This window comes from Sus scrofa, chromosome 8 (genome assembly GCF_000003025.6).
Source record: "Sus scrofa isolate TJ Tabasco breed Duroc chromosome 8, Sscrofa11.1, whole genome shotgun sequence".
Lineage (NCBI taxonomy): Eukaryota > Metazoa > Chordata > Mammalia > Artiodactyla > Suidae > Sus > Sus scrofa.
The window spans coordinates 112,515,871-112,535,653 of NC_010450.4; the positions used below are offsets into that span (position 1 = coordinate 112,515,871).

At 44.8% G+C, this 19,783-nt stretch overlaps 1 protein-coding gene across 2 annotated transcripts; it reads left to right on the forward strand.

Moving 5' to 3' along the window:
- Positions 3,580-18,445, forward strand: CASP6 (caspase 6). Of its 2 annotated transcripts, XM_005656547.3 has the most exons (7): positions 4,294-5,021; positions 10,909-10,951; positions 11,475-11,621; positions 12,305-12,381; positions 13,715-13,890; positions 17,169-17,328; positions 17,832-18,445. In XM_005656547.3, exons 1-7 carry the CDS (start codon positions 4,991-4,993, stop codon positions 18,065-18,067), a joined length of 870 nt encoding a protein of 289 aa, XP_005656604.1. In that variant the 5' UTR covers positions 4,294-4,990; the 3' UTR covers positions 18,068-18,445. The 2 variants fall into 2 exon arrangements, with proteins under 2 accessions (XP_013844803.1, XP_005656604.1); XM_013989349.2 differs by lacking the exon at positions 11,475-11,621 and having other exon boundaries at positions 3,580-5,021.

The window sequence follows — 19,783 nt, forward strand, 5'->3', positions numbered from 1 at the left end:
TGTGGTCTAGGCTGGCAGCTATAGCTCTGATTAGACCCCTAGCCTGGGAACTTCCATATGCCACAGGGGTGGCCCTAAAAGGCAAAAAAAAAAAAAAAAAAAAAAAAGGAGTTCTCATCAAATCATAAGGTCATAAGGATAGTTGAATGCTATCAATTTGGTGTCTTAACTCTGGACACTTAGTTAAGGGAGTGTCTATTAGTTTTCTCCACCATAAACTTACTATTTTTCCTGTTCCATGCTTCTCTTCTTTGGAAGCCAGTCAGCAAGTCCAGTTGTGGGAGGTGAGGGGTGAGCAAGATTATATTCTGCTTCCCAGCGAGGGGAGTATATCTAGATGTAGTAGTTAAAATTCGTGTTGCCCCAGCCACCCGCCCATTCATTATTTTACCAATATGGGCTCGTGTATATTTCTTTTATATGGTGGGTAATATTTACACATCATTCCAGCTTGGCTGTTGGGAGTTATGTCAGGTTGGCTCTTCTGCCTCTTTGACATGTACCATCCTTTTGACTTTTGAGCATCTCCTTGCTTTCTGCTATAAAAGTAGGAGAGTTGCTTCAGGTGCATCTTATATATCCCCAGCCCTAGAATCAGCCTCTTCTCAAAGGTTTTTGTTAATGAAGAATGTTTTCTAATGGAATTTAGAAACCAAGACCTGGGTACTGGCTGTGCTTGTTTCTACTGGGGTGTGACTGCCTCTAGACTCTTCCAGCAAACAGAGCAGGGTTAGCTGGGAAACCCTAACCCTAAAACAGACACATATTTCCATATGTTAACCCATGTACATGTACAAATCTATAATTATTTCCATATGTGTATATATATTACTGTTTTCACTAGAATTCTGTATGACATCATACTTAGATTTTTTTTTTTTTTTTTGTGGTCGTTTTTTGCCTTTTCTAGGGCCGCTCCTATGACATATGGAGGTTCCCAGGCTAGGGGTCTAATCGGAGCTGTAGCCACTGGCCCACACCAGAGCCACAGCAATGTCAGATCCGAGCTGTGTCTGCCAGCCTATGCCACAGCCACTACACCACCAGATCCAGGCCATGTCTGTGACCTGTGCCATAGAGCTTGAGGCAACACCGTATCCTTAACCCACTGAGTGAAGCCAGAGATAAAACCTGCATTCTATGGATACTCGTCAGGTTCTCAATCTACTGAGCCACAGTGGGAACTCCTTTATTTATTTATTTATTTTTGTCTTTTTAAAGGCTGCACTAGAGGCATATGGAGATACCCAGGCTAGGGGTCCAATCAATCAGAGCTGTAGCTGCTGGCCTACATCACAGCCACAGCAACACCAGATCTGAGCCGCATCTGCAACCTACACCACAGATCAGATCCAGGCAATGCCGGATCCTTAACCCACTGAGAAAGGCCAGGGATTGAACCCACAACCTCATGGTTCCTAGTAGGATTTGTTTCCACTGCGCCATAAATAAATAAATAAATAAGCAAATAAATTTCTCTTGTGGCTTAGCAGGTTAAGGATCTGGTGTTGTCACTGCAGTAGCTTGGGTTGCTGCTGTGGGGTAGGTTTGATCCCTGGCACAGAAACTTCCATGTGCTATGGGTGCAGCAAAAAAAAAAAAAAAAAAAAAAAAGGCAAATAGAACAAGCTTTCCTTCTGAGACACCCCCCGCCCCGACTAGACTAGTAATACTAATTTAAAAGTTGTTTTGTTAGTTATAACTACTTCCCCTTAAAATGAAAAAGTGGTATTTCTGTCAGTATTTATGTTATCTGGTACAAAACAAGAATGATATCTCACAAAGTGAAGACAATGGACTTTTCTATAAAAATGACTCTTTAGCAGACTGACCACTGATTTGGGGAGTAAAATGAGACCTATTAGAGACGATCCTTCCATATATATTACATTGCATTCTTGAAAATTCACAGATACTACCTGCAGAATATTCATCCCAGTCTTGTGTAACATCTGGCTGTAATAATTGAAATAGCCGCTTTAGCTGTGGTTTTTCCTCACTGAATTGGTACAACCAGTACATGAAAAAATAAACTAACAGTTCCCAGTAAAACTAAAGGGAGTCTGGTTGTGCCTAAGCAGTAATGAACTCAACTAGTGTCCATGGGGACTTGGGTTCAATTCCTGGCCTCGCTCGGTGGGTTGAGGATCTGGCATTGCTGTGAGCTGTGGTGTAGGTCTCCAGTGTGGCTCGGGTCTGGTGTTGCTGTGGTGTGGGCTGGCCTCTGCAGCTCTCCATTTACCCCTAGCCTGGGAGCTTCCATCTGCTGTGGGTTCAGCCCTAAAAAGCAAAAAATTAAAAATTAAAAAAAAATGTAAAACTGAATCAGCAGTGTCATCTTTGCATACAGGCCACAGTGAAGTTATCCTTTTTTGTCCTGGTCTTATTAGGTTTCCGTAACAGCCTTCGAAGTCTCCTTGCTGACAACTTTATAAATATTTCCTTGTTGGCTCTCAAGTTTTCTTAAGTGGAGGAATCAGAATTATAAAAATTTGGTATTTCTATGATTTATATAGGAAAAAAAACAAGGCTTAGTGGGGGTAAGCACTGAAAAAAAAAGTCAAAAATTTTTTTTCAAAATTTAAGCTTTAGAATTATCGCTGAATTTATCTTTATTCCATATATTTCATTCCTTGGATAGGTAATAGTTGGCTAAGACCTTCAGATTCAGTAAATTCCATAAAAGTGACTATTCATAATGGTAAGAATCAAGCTATCCAGTCAGTTAAGTTTGGTGTTAAAGTATTAAAATAATTAAGATTATTCAATATGGATTATTATTTCAATATGGATTATTTTAATATGGATTTGCTTTGGATTCTTTTTTTCCACTTTGAGAAGGAAGAGATTGGTAGCATTCTTTTTTTTTGTTTTTAATTTTATTGGAGTCCAGTTGACTTACAATGTTGTGCCTATTTCGTCTATGTCCCACACGTGAGCATGCAGCAGAACCACTGGAGGGCTTGTTAAAATGCGATGGTGGACCCTACCCCCGGCTTCTAATTCAGTAGGTCTGATTCTGTAGGTCTCAAGAGTTTGCATCTCTAGTATGTCCCCAGATGACATTGATACTGCTGGTTCAGAGACCACAGTTTGAGAATGTTTCTAGGTAATCTTTAGTGACTAAAAATAAATGAACTGAAAATTTACTGAGGGCTGGGTATAATCCTAGGAGTTTGCCAGTTACTGTCTCAAAAAATACTGAATGAATTTTGTCCCCCCTTTACAGAGAATTTGAAGCTGGGAGAGGTTACATTGTTTTACTTGTGTTATGTCTCAAAGGGAATAAAATGGTGGAGCCAAAATTAGAATCTAGGCAGCCTGTTTCCCAATCTCAGTCACTTACCCTTTTTACCTGGGGACTATTAGCTATTGCTTTATTTTTACTTTTTTTGCTTTTTAGGGCCGAACTAGTGGCATATGGAGGTTATATGGCTAGAGGTTGAATTGGAGCTACAGCCGCTGACCTGCACCACAGCTCAGGGCAACGCCAGATCCTTAACCCACTGAGCTAGGCCAGGAATCAAACCCGCAACCTCATGGTTACTAGTTGGATTCGTTTCCACTGCACCACCAGGAATTCCTTAGCTATTGCTTTAAAAGGCTAAAATTAAACATTTATAATTGTGAAATAAGTATCCTAATGCTTTGTATTTGTACGTCTTAAGGTAGACAGTATCTTACTTTAAAATACATAACCGTATATGTATAAAAGCAATACAGTATTGTGAGATACTTGAGAAAAAATAAATTTCTTTCGTCTCCTTTCAGATAAATGGAGGGTCAGCCAATTGAAATTCCACTTCTATATAAGGACTATTTCTGTATAGAGGAGATACCCTGAAAACTAGGCAGAAGGACAGGAAGCTCTGGTGGTCAGAGAAGTCATTCAAACTGGATAGAGTCCAGAGTGCAGTTGCAGAAACCTGAATCTTATTCAGGTTAAATATTTGTTGAGCTCCTCCTACCTTCTAAGCAACTGCTGGGTAATGGGGAAACCGAAAGAAGTCAATTCTGTTTTCAATAAGCTTAAGATGGTGGCAATAGAAATTCGTTGAGCTCTTCACAAGCCAGGCATTGTTCTGACTACAGTAGTTTAACTCAATTGTCAAAACCGTATGAGGGAGATAATTGATATTCCATGTCTTCACTGCAGCATGTTACTAAGATAGTGATTTCTGAAATATTTTATGCATATAATGAAATGAACAGCAAATGGCAAAGGGTGAGTAAAATCCTTTGATTTCATACTCTATTCAATGACCAAGTAAGACTTTTTTTTTTTTTTTTGCGCACCCAGGGCAAATGGAAGTTCCCTTGCCAGGGATCCAATCCGAGCTGCAGCTGCAGGCCCAGCCCTTTCAGAGACAACTTGGGATTCTTAACAGCGGGAACTCCCTTAAGCAAGACTTTTCAGCCACAAGTATATGCAGGAAGCTATCCAGTTAGATTTTTATTTTTCTCTCCCAATCCGCTCTACAAACAAAGAGCATTTTAAAGTACTGTAAATCCTTGCAAGTCCTATAACGTAACTCGCACTGGGGAAAAGATTCCACGGGAAACAGGAAAACACAACACCCTGTACCTGAGGGCGTGGAGAAGAGCTAACACTTGGGGCGGAGCTTGAGCGAGCCTTGCTGCCTGCAGGTGCTCTGAAACTGCCTGGGGCCTCCCACCCGGGGTCCTCCCACCCCGGGACCGCCCCTTGGCCTCGGGATAAGAATTGCGGCGTCCCTTAGGCTGGGTTCTGCTCTCCAGGCGCCAGGCTAAGAAGACCGCGTCCCCTGCCCTGCTTGGACGCTCTGGCCCCCGCGAACTCCAGGTGAACGAAACGGACCTTAACTCAGCAGGGGGCACGGCCACCACCAACTCCCACCCCCACGCTCGGAGCGGGCGGCGGAGGGGGCCGAGGAGGAAGAGGCGGGGGCTGCGGCTCCGGCTGCAGGAAGCAGAAGCCGGTCGCGGCGTCGGTGCTGCGCGTTCCGCTGCGATGAGCTCGGCGCTGGACCTCCGCGGGGCAGGTAGGTGCCAAGCGGGCGCTCGGGTGGGATCAGGGGCGCGGGCTCCTTCTGGTTTTGCTGGGTGGCGGGAAAAACTGGAGGGTCTTAGAGGGAAGCTCTCAGGTCCCTTGGGGGAAGCTCAGCTTTGAGGCTCAGAAAAACAACTAGGGCACCTCGCCGCCGCCTCCTTGCGGTCGCTGGTGGCGGCGCCGGGTGCTGGGGTGTGTGTGCCCCGGCTGCCTTTGTCCTCCGGGCGCTGATCTCTTGCCAGGCGTCGGGGCTATTTAACTTTAACTGCGCCTGGTTATATGAAAAGTTGACTTTGGGAAGTAGGATCTTATTTTCTCACTCCTAAGTAAAAAGAAGGGGTTGCCTCCAGTAACAGTGGAGCCTGAGCGGCCCGCCGAAGTGCTGGGGCAGAGGATCCACTCCCCGACCCCGCCACTAGGCTTGCCCTCTCTGAACCTGGAGGCTAAAGCCCGGCCTCGGCGGCTGCACAGCTCCCATCGTTCTCCTGCGTTCAGGAAACCTGCAACTATTTGAGAATTTGAGTTAAAGCCACAACTTTTCTCTACCAAATAATCAACTGCTAAACGCATGCTTTAGAACGTTCTTCCTGGTCACTTACTAATTATATTACCAATAAGTTTTAGAAACTCGGAGCCTGGCCTTTAAATAAAAAAAGAAGCAGGGGTGGTGGTGGGGTTGAAGTGCTGACAGTCAATAGATGCATAGTGCTTTCATTTCAGAGCTTTTTATTTGCCGCACAAAACAAGCCTTGCCCCAGAGGCAAGTTGTAGAAGTCTCCATAGTCGTTCAGGAAGTGGCATTACTCTAGACACTCAGTGTAAGGTCCACTGGCCATTTCCCTTTTGGAACCAGGGGCGAGGCATGGGAAGCCCAGGCAGGAGTCCAGGAAGCTCCAGGGACCGCTTGTCACTGTGGATGGTCCCCTCCGTTCTTTTTATCATTTCCTTCCCTTTTTCCACTTGCTTCCTTTTCTTTCTCTACCCCACCCTTTTTCCAGTGTGTTCCAGGCCTGACATGAGTCATTCAATATAAGATTATTAAACAAATTGTTGTTAAGGAATATGGGTAGATCCTCATAGATACTGCGGTCAATAAAGACGATGACAATAGATACTGAAGAGGTTTGGAGAAATGAACACTTAGTTTAAAAAGGTTTCTGGGCTTTCTCTGGTGGGAGCAATTTTAGCATGGTGACAGGGAGTGCAGGGACTTTGGAAACTGCAGGCTGAACCTGGTCTTTCAGCCCCAACTCCATGGCAGTGACCTTGGACAGCCTGGTGCACTTTCCCTCCCTGCCCCCTTGGGCCTATCGAGTGAGATAAAGTTATCTAAGTGCCAGGGCACCAACAAATAGTAGCTGGAGACATTATCAAATTAAGGTGTGGAGGGGGGAAAAAAAAAGTGATTGATTAGTTTTGTAAAAATTAAACTGGTTTAAGGAACAAAGAGGTGGTAGTTGCATTTACGGTGAGAGAAAATTGTTTAAATTGGCGTGGCAAGAAGTGAGAAGAGGTCGAGAGTCTGGTTTACTGATGAACCCATTTTTGATGAGTAGATTGCAGTTTGAACAGGAATTTGTAAATCTGTTACATAGCGTGTCTCCTTCATTAAAATTTATTTTCTCCATGCCAACAAAGCCATTTACCCCTTTAGCCAGTTTATATTCATGCAGTATCATGATACTCTAAAGTGCACCCACCTTCCTGAAAGCATGTCTGCTGGGTACACGCAGTTTGGTTTTTTATTTTTTATTTTTATTTTTTTTTTTGTCTTTTTGCCTTTTCTAGGGCCGCTCCCGCGGATATGGAGGTTCCCAGGCTAGGGATCTAATAGGAGCTGTAGCTGCCGGCCTACACCACAGCCACAGCAATGCCAGATCCGAGCCGAGTCTGCGACCTACACCACAGCTCACGGCAACGCCGGATCCTTACCCACTGAGCAAGGGCAGGGATCGAACCTGCAACCTCATGGTTCCTAGTTGGATTCGTTTCCACTGCGCCACGACAGAACTCCTAAACAAATTAATCTTGAGCTATTTAAAACTACCTCTCTTTCCTAAATCTGTAAGCTGGGAGCAATATTTGAGACAACTCAGACACACCACTTTTAAATTACACCCAGCCAGGAGAATCACAAAGCTCCTTCCTCAGCCTATGAAAAAGGAACTTTAAAGAGCCAGCTGAGTGTACCTCTCTAATGCTTTCACCCTAAGGACTTGAGTTAACTTGGTGACCAGCCACTTGGCATAGTCAGGGACACTTGAAGCTGCCGTACGCTCACTGGCCAACATGGTGCAAAAACTGTGAGTGAGAGGTGAGCTGCTGGGTCTGACACGACCTTGGGCCTTGCAGGAGACTCAGTGCTTCCCAACCTCTGCAGGTTCTTGGGAGGTGAAGTAACTGATTGGGTTTCAGACATGGATTTAATGTGTTTAGTCTGAAGATTCTATTTCTTTCTTTTTTTTTTTTTTTTTGTCTTTTTGTCTTTTGTTGTTGTTGTTGTTGCTATTTCTTGGGCCGCTCCTGCGGCATATGGAGGTTCCCAGGCTAGGGGTTCAATTGGAGCTGTAGCCACCGGCCTACGCCAGAGCCACAGCAACAGGGGAATCCGAGCCGCGTCTGCAACCTACACCACAGCTCACGGCAACGCCGGATCGTTAACCCACTGAGCAAGGGCAGGGACCGAACCCGCAACCTCATGGTTCCTAGTCGGATTCGTTAACCACTGCGCCAAGACGGGAACTCCTATTTCTTTATTGTATAATTGGTTTAATGATAAGAAGGTGAGGTTATTAAATGGGGGTAGATCCTGAAATGCTTTTGAAAATGAAAGGAGAGAAAACCCAATACTGCTCAGGGGAGCAGCGTGGGGAATAGGAAGGCACCCCGCTAGACATGGTGTGTGGACTGAGAGGGCTTCAGGGAAGGGCAGTGGAGGGGGGGTAGGAGAAATCCCAATCGGCACAGCATATGAGTAGGATGCAACCCCAGGAGGAGTGTGTGGAATGAGAAGTATCCCCGGTAGAGTGTTGTGTGAAGTGGGAAGTGTCCCAGCACCAGGGCAGGGAGCAGCATGTGGACCGAAAGTACACTGGTCTGTCGGCGTGTGTTGCAGGGAGCATTCTGAGCAGAGGAGTTGACGGGCGAGGAGGTGTCCTGGGTAGAACGGTATGTAGAGCGGGAGGTAAACTGTGAAGAGCAGTGGGTTCAGAAGGGCAGCATCCTGAGGAGGAGCGGAGTCAGAAGGAAATGTCCCCGTAGAGCCGCCTGTGGGGTAGGAAGTGGCCCCGAAGAGCGGCATGCAGGGTAGGAGGTGCTCTGGGGAGAACACAGCGTGTGGAGTAGGAAGCAGGATAGGATGTCTGTGTGGCAGAGCCATATGGGGGGCGGCAAGTGTGCTGGGAAAGCACTGAGTGCAGGACAGCAATGTCCCCGGGTCCCGCACTGGTTGGTGCAAGGGATCCTAGTGAAGGGGGGGGACGATCTTAGTAGGAAGCGTTGCGCACAGAGCAGTGTGTAGAGTCGAGGTATCCACAGAGAACACTGTGCAGCAGAAAATCTCTTGGGTCAAGTAGCCTGTGGAGGACAGTGGACCCCGTAGAGCAGTGTGTGGATTAGGAAGTTTCTGGCAGCAGCAGTGAGGGGGGTTAGGAAAGTGTGCAGAGTAGGAAGTGTCCTCCACAGAGCAGCATGTGCACTAGAAGTGCCCACGTCGAGCAGTGTGTGATGGGAGGTAAGCTGGTCAGGTGGTGTGCGGAGCAGAGTGTCCGGGGTCGAGCAGTGCGTGGTGGTACCAGGAAGAGCAGCGTGTGTGCAAGAGGAAGTGGCCAGGATCAGTGTCCTGGTATCTGATTGTGTGCAGGAGGAAGTAGCCCTGGGAGAACAGGGTGTGTGGGAGGGGGTATCCTGGGCATCACGCTGTGGACGTGGAGTATCCTTAGTAGGGCAGTGCATTTACTGGGTCCGCATCCCAAGCGGAGGTGTGTCTTGATGGGAAGCATCGCCTTTCCAGGGGTGTGTGGAGTGGGAAGCATCCAGCAGTGTGGTGTGTGGAGAGGGGGGTCTCATGGTGGACCAGCGTGTGGCGTGGGAAGTACTCTGGATAGGGCAGGAGGAAATCCCCAGGGGAGCAGCTGTTGGGCAGGGAAGTCCCTGGATAGAGGTAAAGCCAGGCGAGTGGGCAGGATGCATTCCAGTGGCTGCTTTTGACTCCCCATGTTTGTTGGTGTGAGTAAAAATCATCTTGTTAAAATGCAGGTTGTCACCTCTCCCAGGATTCTGGTTCTCTAATTCTGGGTTACGATCCAGGAATCTGCATCTTACCAGGCCAGGAATTGATGCCCAAGGTTAAGAAAAACTGATTGGAGCCTCTTGGATGGGGAGGGGGAATTCCTTCAGCAGCAGGATTTGGCTGGGTCTGAACACTGGGTGAATTCCAGGAGTTACAGGCGGACAGTGAGTGATTGGTGAGGGGGCCTGGAGGGGAATTCCCCGTCTCATCTTGTCCTTGTTCCCTGGGTGGATTTTGTCAGTAAGGAGACGTGAAGTTAGGACAATCAGGTGTCAGGGAGAGACTCCTAGGAGAGAGGGGAACATGAGGCTCTTGGCTGGGAGATGATGGGCAGGAGTCTGCCCTTTGGGTCCGCTGTGCTTCCTTCCAAGACCTCAACTGCAAGGTGCATCTTCCCACACTGTTAATATTTCTGTTTATTCATTACCTTCTCTCCCCTCGCCTCTTAAGCTGTTATCAGGTAAAAACAGATTCCTGAGTGTATGGGCCCTTTTTGTAGAGGATGCTAGACATTGTGCTGGCCAGTGCAGAGGCCATTGGCCACATGTGGTTATTTAAATTCAAATGAATTAAAAGCTGGCTTCCTCAGTTGCACTAGCCACATTTCGGGTGCACAGGACCACACGTACCAGTGGCTACTCCATGGGACAGCTCAGGTATAGGGAATTCTGTCATTGCAGAAAGTTCTGTTTGCACGGCACTGCTCTGGGGAGTAGAAGGGAATTCAGTGAGGTCTTGGCGGTGGGAAAGTCTGATCACATGTTGGGAGCAGAGGGTCCCCATTTATAGGGTCATGGGTGCACATGTGTCATTCAGGAGACCCAAATCTGAGCCTTTGCCCCTTGCTTTGCTCCACCAAAATGCCTCTTCCAGGCAATAGAGAAGTACAGCACCGACCACACTATCTTCAGTTTTCCTGCTTATTTCCTTCTCTGTTTCAGAGAATATTTGCAAAAACACTTTCTGCAATGTAAAGCCATTTCATGTTTCATTTGAGCTCCATCACCATGGAGCTGTTACTCTAGGCATGTTTTGCAATGAATGCATTGGATAATTTTTTCTCCATTTCTCTTTATAATAATCTTTTTGATTTTGCAGGTTAACATTGGGGGTGAGAAAGAACTGAGTTGTTAATTTATAGTTCATTTGGGGGTTTTTTTTGTTTTTGCTTTTTAGGGCCACATCCGAGACATATGGAGGTTCCCAGGCTAGGGGTCGAATCAGAGCTACAGCCCCCAGCCTATGCCAGAGCCACAGCAACGCGGGATCCAAGCTGTGTCTGCAACCTACACCACAGCTCACAGCAATGCTGGATCCTTAACCCTCTGAGCGAGGCCAGGGATGGAACCCACAACCTCATGGTTACTAGTCCGGTTCATTAACCACTGGGCCACGAAGGGAACTCCCATTTGTTCGTTATTAATAGTACTTTCCCTTCCTTCTCCTTTACCTCTTCTCACATACATTGACCTTTAACCAAATCAAAAGGAGCTTAGAGTGTGGGCGTCCAGGCAGCCAGGAGTTCCTGATGTGTTTTAAAACCGTATGACAAAAAGTATATTAACAAAAACCAACATTTTTTTAATAGGTGAAGAACAAAACATGACGGAAACAGATGCCTTCCCTAAGAGGTAAAAACATGCTCTTTGCTAATCAAGGTCTTATCCTTTGGAGTTCATCCCATAGACATCAAAGCAAGAAAGGGACCTGGGAGGTAGAAAGTAGGACTTTGGGTAGAATGTTGGGTTTTAGCATCTCGAGGGTTGGTTTGTAGAAGTGCAGGTTAGTTGCTGCCCCTGGTTGTGAAGAGACCTGGACGAAGATTCAAAATACTGAACAGTTTGGTATGGCAAGGGCCCTGGGCCAGGCCACTGTCCTTGGTTGCTGGATCCTGGAGACCTTGGGGGGAAAGACTCCCATGCAGAGGGACTGGGGTGGGTGCCAGGGATGGCTGCTGTTGACCATGGTACAGAAATATTTCAGGACTTTCCTGACCCAAATGGCCAGGAGGCTTTCCCGGGGCACAGGGGCCTGGCCGCCTGGTGGGGGAGGAAGCAGCAGGCCTCCAGCTACTCAACACACTGACCCTGGGCTTGGGGGAGCACATTATTTACTATGACTCAGGCTGATTGCTTTTTAAACTTTCGTAAACAGAGAAGTGTTTGATCCAGCAGAAAAATACAAAATGGACCACAAGAGGAGAGGAGTTGCTTTAATCTTCAATCACGAGAGGTTCTTCTGGCACTTAACCCTGCCAGAAAGGCGAGGCACCAGTGCCGACAGAGACAACCTTAAGCGCAGGTAGTGTAGTTTTTTCTCTGTGTCAAGATGGTGAGATATTTAAGTGATAACTATTCATCAAAACTTGTCTGGAGAGTTCCATTGTGGCTCAGTGGGTGAAGGACCTGATGTCATCTCCGTGAGGATGCAGGTTCGATCCCCGGCCTCGCTCAGTGGGTTAAGGATCCAGCGTTGCTGTCTGCTGTGGGGTGGGCCACAGATGCGGCTCGGATCCTGCTCCTGTGGGGCTGTGGCTGTGACATAGGCCAGCAGTGGCAGCTCTGATTTGATCCCTAGCCTGGGAACCTTCATATGCCACGAGCGCAGCCCTAAAAAGACAAAAGAAACAAAAAAAACTTGTCCACACTGATGAAATAACAGAACAAGAGTATTTGAGGATAAACCTCACTTCAGCACAGCCTCCCTTGAGAACTTGCCTGAATTTTCCTCCAAATCCCATTTTATTAAATATTAAGTCTTTGCGTTGTAGTAAATATATTTGCATAGTAGATGGCATTATTCTAACTTTAATCAGGAATAAATCCCTACCATGGGTGATCAAGAAAAATCCATCGTCGTATTTGATTTTTCTTTCCCCCTAAAGTCCATTTACATGTCATAAAAATGTTTATTGGTTCCTCAGATAACTAGGGGTATGTGACAACTGTGAACAGCTCATAAGCTAATATCCAGTTTTTCACCAGGTTTTCAGATCTAGGATTTGAAGTGAAATGCTTTAATGATCTTAGAGCTGAAGAATTACTGCTCAAAATTCATGAGGGTAAGTCGTTTTCCTATTCATTTTCCTCTGATGGGACTGGGTAGTTTTTACCTACCCTATGCGTAAAGACAAGTCCAAATAAGTAAAAGTCTTGTCAATTAATGTAGCATGTGTTACAGGTTTTGGTTATGACTTTCTGATTGTAGCCCACCAGATGTAGAGACCTTTGCAAAGTATTATGCCTCTAAAGTTAGTCTATATACTACTAGCTCAGTCTGTAACTCTAGAAATGAATGAAATGATCTCAGTTTTTTTTTTTTTTTTTTTAGGGCTGCACCTGCTGCATATGGAGGTTCCCAGGCTAGGGGTCGAATGGGAGCCACAGCTGCCAGCCTACACCACAGCTACAGCTACACCAAATCCGAGCCACGTCTGCAACCTACACCACAGCTCACACCAACGCCGGATCCTCAACCCACTGAGCGGGGCCAGGGATCAAAGCCACATGGTTACTAGTCTGATTCATTTCCACGATGGGAACTCCAGAAGTAATCTTTTCATTTGGCAAATAAAAGCCTAAAACGTAAAGACTACAGACAGAGGGCAGTCTTTTTTTTTTTTTTTTTTTTCCTTTCTTTTTTGCCACACTCTTGGCATGTGGAAATTCTGGGGCCAAGGATTGAATCCATGCCACAGGAGTGACTCAGTCTGCGCCGAGAAGCTCTCTGCTGATTCAGAGACACTCTTAGTGCCAGAATGACTTGGCTCTTGAAGGGGGTGCCCTGTAATAACCCCGTTAGGTTTTCCATGTCATTATTCTGTGCTTTAGAAAAGCTAACAAAACCTTTTGAAACACTGTTACTTCGAACTTTAATAATTTGGATTTTTAGGGAGTTCCCGTCATGGCTCAGTGGTTAAGGAATCCGCCTAGGAAGCATGAGGTTGCAGGTTCGATCCCTGGCCTCACTCAGCGGGTTAAGGATCCAGCGTTGCCGTGAGCTGTGGTGTAGGTCGAAGATGCGGCTCAGATCTGGTGTTGCTGTGGCTCTGGCGTAGGCAGGCGGCTACAGCTCCCATTCGACCCCGAGCCTGGGAACCTCCATATGCCGCAGGTGCGGCCTTAGAGAAAGGCAAAAATAAATAAATAAATAAATAAATAAATGAATAATAATTTGGATTTTAGAAAATCAGATACAATATGGTATAAAGTATTGCTTGATTAAATACTAAATAGATAAGTTGTGTTTCATTAGACCTTTTATATTATAGTAAAAAAATTTTCCTCCTCCCTTAATTATATATATGTATCTTTAATATTAGTCAACTGGATTTTTATACAGAGATAATAACCATCTTATTTTCATTTCTAAATAACTTTGGGGGGCCTTTATAGCATCAACTGCTAGCCATGTAGATGCCGACTGCTTTTTGTGTGTTTTCCTGAGTCACGGCGAAGGCAATCACATCTACGCATATGATGCCAAAATTGAAATTCAGACACTGACTGGCTTGTTCAAAGGAGACAAGTGTCAGAGCCTGGTTGGAAAACCCAAGATATTTATCATTCAGGTAAGACTGCTCATGTTATAATCTTCACTGTAACGTCCATGCTTCTGTACATGGGATTAGAAAAAAACTAAAGGCACTTCTGAGAGGAACTTTTTCCAGGAATCATGAGAAAGGCCCTTTTTTGACTCCTGGCCAATCAGTGTTACCATCCGAGCTGTTAATAGTAATTCTTTCTTGACATAAAGATAAAGATGCTCAGTATCTTTATCACTGGCCCTGACTTGGGACTGACTCAGAATCACGAATGTGCTCCTCCCTGGCCCAGCCCGGTGTCGAGGCAGAGCTGCTGGAGAAGGATGTGCTGAGGGAAGGGTGCAGCGTGTGAGGGGCTGTCTGTTCAGACCAGGTTTGGTTCGGGGGTGGGAGAGCTCACCAGCCTGTGGGAAAGATGTGGGCATAAAGCCTTCTATGCCAAGCTTGCCTCATCCTTTCACGTTTTCCCTTAAGCCAAGATGTGGTCACTGCCACCATTACTGGTATTAGGGATAAAAACACGTGGGGGCCTGAATAACTCCATTGGTACCTCAGTAAGGGTTTTGATCGAAAAAGAGAATTCCTGACGTTTCAGAGCTGCAACCCTGTATTTCCAGGAGTGGCACAGAGGCCACAGCCACATTTTACACCCTGCCATGCTTTGGGGGAGGGAATGGGGGGCTATAAAAAAAAAGTCCAGGATGACTCCCCGGTGTCTTCTTTGGACAGCTGCATTGGGGTGCATGAGGTGTATCTACATTGGAGATACAGGTCTAGAACCTGTCAGGCAGCCTGGGTCGGAGAAATAAGCTTGGGTGTCATGAGGATGGGACTAGAAGCCACAGCAGCAGGTGAATTTCCTCATGTCAAGTAGAGCCTAGAAAACGAGTATAAAACAGAACCGAGGGACACTGATGAGGAACGAGCAGAGGAAGGATACCAAGGAGGAGGGGTTCAGAGAAGCGGGAGAAAAATCACGAACAGTAATGACAGAGGAGTCCTTCATGGAAAAGGCTGTGCCCAGCTCTGTCGGACAAGAGGATTGGAAATAACTCACAGGCCACAAAGGATGGCAGTGTTTTACCAAGTTATGCTATTGCTCTCTGCCTCAGGTTCTTAATCTGTGAAATAGGGATAAAATAGCACTTCCTCGTGGGATGACTGTGAGGATAAAATGACCTGGCCTAACACACGAAAAACCCCCGAACAGTGCCCAGCACCTGGCATGGCCCCAAAAGGCTGGCTCTTGCTCTCACTGCAGTTAGTTTGGCAAGTGATGGCATCAAGTGTTCCACTTCTGTTTAGAAACACAGTAGAAAATAAGGTCTGAAAATAAGCCTGATAATACTTTGCTATTTTTTTTTTTTTAATTTTAATGACTGAAAAAAGACAGACCTAAAATCACAGCTTCTGGAAGAACATTTGTTCTTGCCAGTCTTGTATCTCTCCTCGAACTTGACTGTGGCCTCTAGTCGGGCCTTGCGTTTGAGTTGTTGTTTTTACTCGATGAATTTTATTACATTTATAGGTCCATCCATGTTGCTAAGAATGCCAGTATTTCGTTCCTTTCAATGGCTGAGTAATATTCCATTGTGTATATGTACCACCTCTTCTTGATCCACTCCTCTGTCGATGGACATTTAGGTTTCCGTGTCTTGGCTGTTGTAAATAGTGCTGCAGTGAACACTGGAGTACATGTGTAATCCTGATAATACTAAATAAGATAGCCCTGTAAAAATAGGATACTAAGGATCTTTATTCAATAACTCTGAAATTCATCAAAACTATTTCTTTTAAAGCATGTACTTTTTTCACCATTTCAGAATTGATGGATGCCTTTATAATACTATAGCAGAATCTTTAAGTCACTGGATTAAAATTCCTAGGGCTGCCAGAACACAGTACAGGCATACCTCACTTTATGGCACTGCAGATATTGCAGTTTTTACAAATTGAAGGTTTGCGGAAACCCTGAGTTGAGCAAGTCAGTGGCATTTCTCCAACCGCTTAAGCTCCCTTCGTGTCTCTGTGTCCCATTTTGGTAACTTTCATATTTCAGACTTTATTATATTCATTATGATGATCTGTGATTAGTGATTTTGACATTACTGTTGCAAAAAGATTATGACTAGCTGAAGGCTTAGGTGATGGTTAGCATTTTTTGCAATAAGGTATATTTTAATTAAGGTCTGTACTTTTTTTAGACAATGTTATTGCACACCTAATAGACTACAGTATAGTACAAATGTAACTTTTATATGCACTGGGAAACTAAAATATTTGTGTGACTTTATGGCACTATTTGCTTTGATGCTATGGTCTGGAACCAAACCTTTCGGCTCCCTGAGGTGTGCCTGTAAACAGACTGGTTAGCTTAGACGTCTGAGATCAAGGTGTCAGCAGGGTTTTCTTGTGAGGCCTCTCCTCGACTGGCTTCTTATCCATTAGGTCATCACGTGGTCTTTCCTGTGTGTGTGTCCATATCCTCATCTCTTTATAAAGACACCCGTCATAGTGGAGTAGGGCCTACCAGTAGGAGCTCATTTTACCTGCATTACCTCTTTAAAGACCATATCTCCAAATACAGTCACATTTGAGATACTGGGGGTTAGGACTTAAATATAGTAATGGGGGGGGGGAGGGGAGTGGGCAAAATTCAGCCCACAATAACCATTTAAGAATAGAAAATGTTAGCCTTTGTGTGAGTTAGAATGGTGGGTAAGAACTCGAGCCTCTCAAGTGTCATTTTGACATTTAATGATTTACAGCAGCAGCTTGGTGAACAAAACTCAATCTGGGACTGCATTAACCTGATTAAATAGAAACACTTAGGCAAATCCTATAGCTTTCTTGGTGCTGTGGTGTAGGCAATCCATAAGAAATTTTGAGACCACAGATGCTTGCCCCTCAATGACATACCTTTTTTTGGTTTTTGGCCATGCTCGCAACATGTAGAAATTCCCGGGCCAGGGATCGATCCCTCAGCACCTGGGCCACAGCAGTGATGATGCCAGGTCCTTAACCCACTGAGCCACCAGGAAACTCCTACAATGTACCTTTCAATCAACATACTTTGGTATATAGTTGAGGATGCCCATTTTTTTAAGCATTAATATAAGAAAACATAAAAAGGAAGCGTGTCGTCTTTGGTCTGCTCTAAACCTGGATGGATTGTTTCTGAAGTGCCTGTAAAGCGACTTCTGTTCATGTTGCTAGGGAAGCACTGAATGATCCATTCGCTGTCAACACGAAGCATTAGGAAGAACAGGTAAGTAAAGGGGGGCACTTGGCTCCTTGTCTTGCAGGCGTGTCGGGGAAACCAGCATGATGTGCCAGTCCTGCCTTTGGATGTCGTGGATCATCAGACAGACAAGCTGGATGCCAACCTAACCCAGGTGGACGCCGCCTCGGTGTACACCCTGCCTGCAGGCGCAGACTTCCTCATGTGTTACTCGGTGGCAGAAGGTGGGGGGGTGTTTAATACAAATGCTATTGGCTTTCTTGGCTTAAGTTCCTGTAAGGTTCACTTGGGCTTGATTGAGGGGAGGGCTTTCTATTGGGACACGTGATTTGGTGGTGCTGTGCTCAGGTGTCTTTGTGCCATGGGGTCAGAGTGATCTTAAAGTATAAAATAACCTTGCAGAAAAATCCTTCCTGACATCTCCATTAAATCAAGCTGCAAGGATAATTATATTGACTCTGAGCAGCAGAACGCGTCAGTTACGGATGATGATTGCTATTGTGCTAACACTCATGGGAAACATTGTTGAAAAATATTTGGCTGACAGTTGTCCTCTGCTCTTGCAGTAAATAGACCTGTATGGAATTAATCTTTTCTCCCACGTGGGAAAAATCAAGATACATTTTAAAACTGTATCATGGGCACATCTTGGACTTTTTAATAGTGTTTTTTCAGTCACAGTAGCTGAAAACTAGAAGACTTGAGTGGCTTCGCCTGTCTTTTTTAGGTTATTATTCTCATCGGGAAACTGTGAACGGCTCCTGGTACATTCAGGATTTGTGCGAGATGCTGGGAAAATTCGGCTCCTCCTTAGAGTTCACAGAACTCCTCACACTGGTGAACAGGAAAGTGTCTCAGCGCCGAGTAGACTTCTGCAAAGACCCAGATGCAATTGGAAAGAAGCAGGTTCCTTGCTTTGCCTCAATGCTAACTAAAAAGCTGCATTTCTTTCCAAAATCCTAATAAGGCATCCTGGTTTATGTGTCATTCAAAATCGGTTTTCTCTTTTTACATAAAGTAGTACCACTAGGCTGAAGAATTATGGTGTAGGAATTTAAAACATTTTAAGCTTTAATGAGAATTTTTTAAAAAGTTCATATTGGACATGGTGAAGGGGTTTAATAGACATAGAAAAGAAATCCTCAGGGAGTGCCTATAAATAGAAATTTACAAGCATTTGTAATTGCCTTTTGTAGTAAATTTCAGGGTTACTCAAAATATCTTATTTAACTTGTATTTTGTGACTTTTTTATAAAACTGTTAAGGGTTTTTAAAACCTTAAAAATTACTTGTTTTCCCTTAATATTTGAAATTCATGTTTTATTAAATTTTTCTAATTCACATTTGTATATTCATTTGTGTGATTTATAGTAAATATAAGTCATATAAATTCATCTTACATATGAATTGTCAATTTTATATAGGACATTAACTCACTTTTTTAAAAAAAATAAGCCTTCAAGAATTATTACATGGCATTCTAAGAACTAGAGAACACAGTTAATTCTTGGTCAGTAGAAGCCATGTAACTTACTAAGTTTGATTCTGTCAGTATTTTATGCAAGTTACTGTCCACTGTCCAGCAATCCCACTCAGACCATCAAAACATTCATGGAGTAATGTTACTTTGAAGGTTCGTTTCTTACTAATATGATATTACTCGGCTTTTATGTTTTGCTAATAACCTGCCAGAGGCAAAAGATTTAAATGTCTGGGGAACAAACTTGTGAGCTGCTAGTTCAGAAGCAGTAGTTTGCTTATGTCGTTCCATTTGTTCAAAATATGTGCCGACTCGATGCTAAAGTCAGTGGGACATTTATACTTTTTTGTGTGTAGTCGTGACAGGGTCTCCACTGTCAGTTGAAAATTTTACTTTTCCTTTAACCCCCTATGCACGGGCATTGCCATCTCCATGGCCCTTCTTACAAGAGCAAATGATGCAAAAACACCCCTCAGTGAACACTGGCCCAGCCCTCAGGCAAAGGTTACGCAGCTCAGGTTACCTACAGGAAATTAACTGATGTTATTAAAAAACACACCCCAGCACACACACACACACACACACACTTTTTTCCCTGAATGTGATCAAAGGGTTAATTTTTTTTTTTTTTTTTTTTTTTTTTGTCTTTTTAGGGCCACACTTGCAGCATATGGAAGTTTGCAGGCTAGGGGTTGAATCAGAGCTGTAGCTGACAGCCTACACCACAGCTCCCAGCAAGTCCAGATCCTTAGCGCACTGAGTGAGGCTAGGGATCGACCCTGCGTCCTCATGGATGCTGGTCAGTTTTGTTTCCGCTGAGTCAGGACAGGAACTTCTCAAAGGGTTAATTTGAATAAAATCCTCTTGTACAGATGTGGTGATAGTGGAACCCACACATCTGGGCACCAAAATGCCATCAAATCTGAGCTGTGGAAGCAACAGGAACTCAACTGAATTTTCTTTATAAAGAAAATTGTCAGAGTTCCTGTCGTGGCTCAGTGGTTAATGAATCCGACTAGGAACCATGAGGTTGCAGGTTCGATCCCTGGACTCGCTCAGTGGGTTAAGGGTCCGGTGTTGCCGTGAGCTGTGGTGTAGTGGCAGCTACAGCTCCGATTTGACCCTCAGCCTGGGAACCTCCGTATGCTGCAGGTGCGGCCCTAGAAAATACCAAAAAAAGGAAAAAGAAAATTGTCTCA

Excerpts from the sequence above, each read along its gene's own strand:
- CASP6 (XM_005656547.3), top strand. The coding sequence starts at position 4,991 with ATGAGCTCGGCGCTGGACCTCCGCGGGGCAG. Across the intron at positions 10,952-11,474 it reads ACAGATGCCTTCCCTAAGAG|AGAAGTGTTTGATCCAGCAG; the intron begins GTAAAAACATGC and ends TTTCGTAAACAG. Across the intron at positions 13,891-17,168 it reads CCAAGATATTTATCATTCAG|GCGTGTCGGGGAAACCAGCA; the intron begins GTAAGACTGCTC and ends CTTGTCTTGCAG.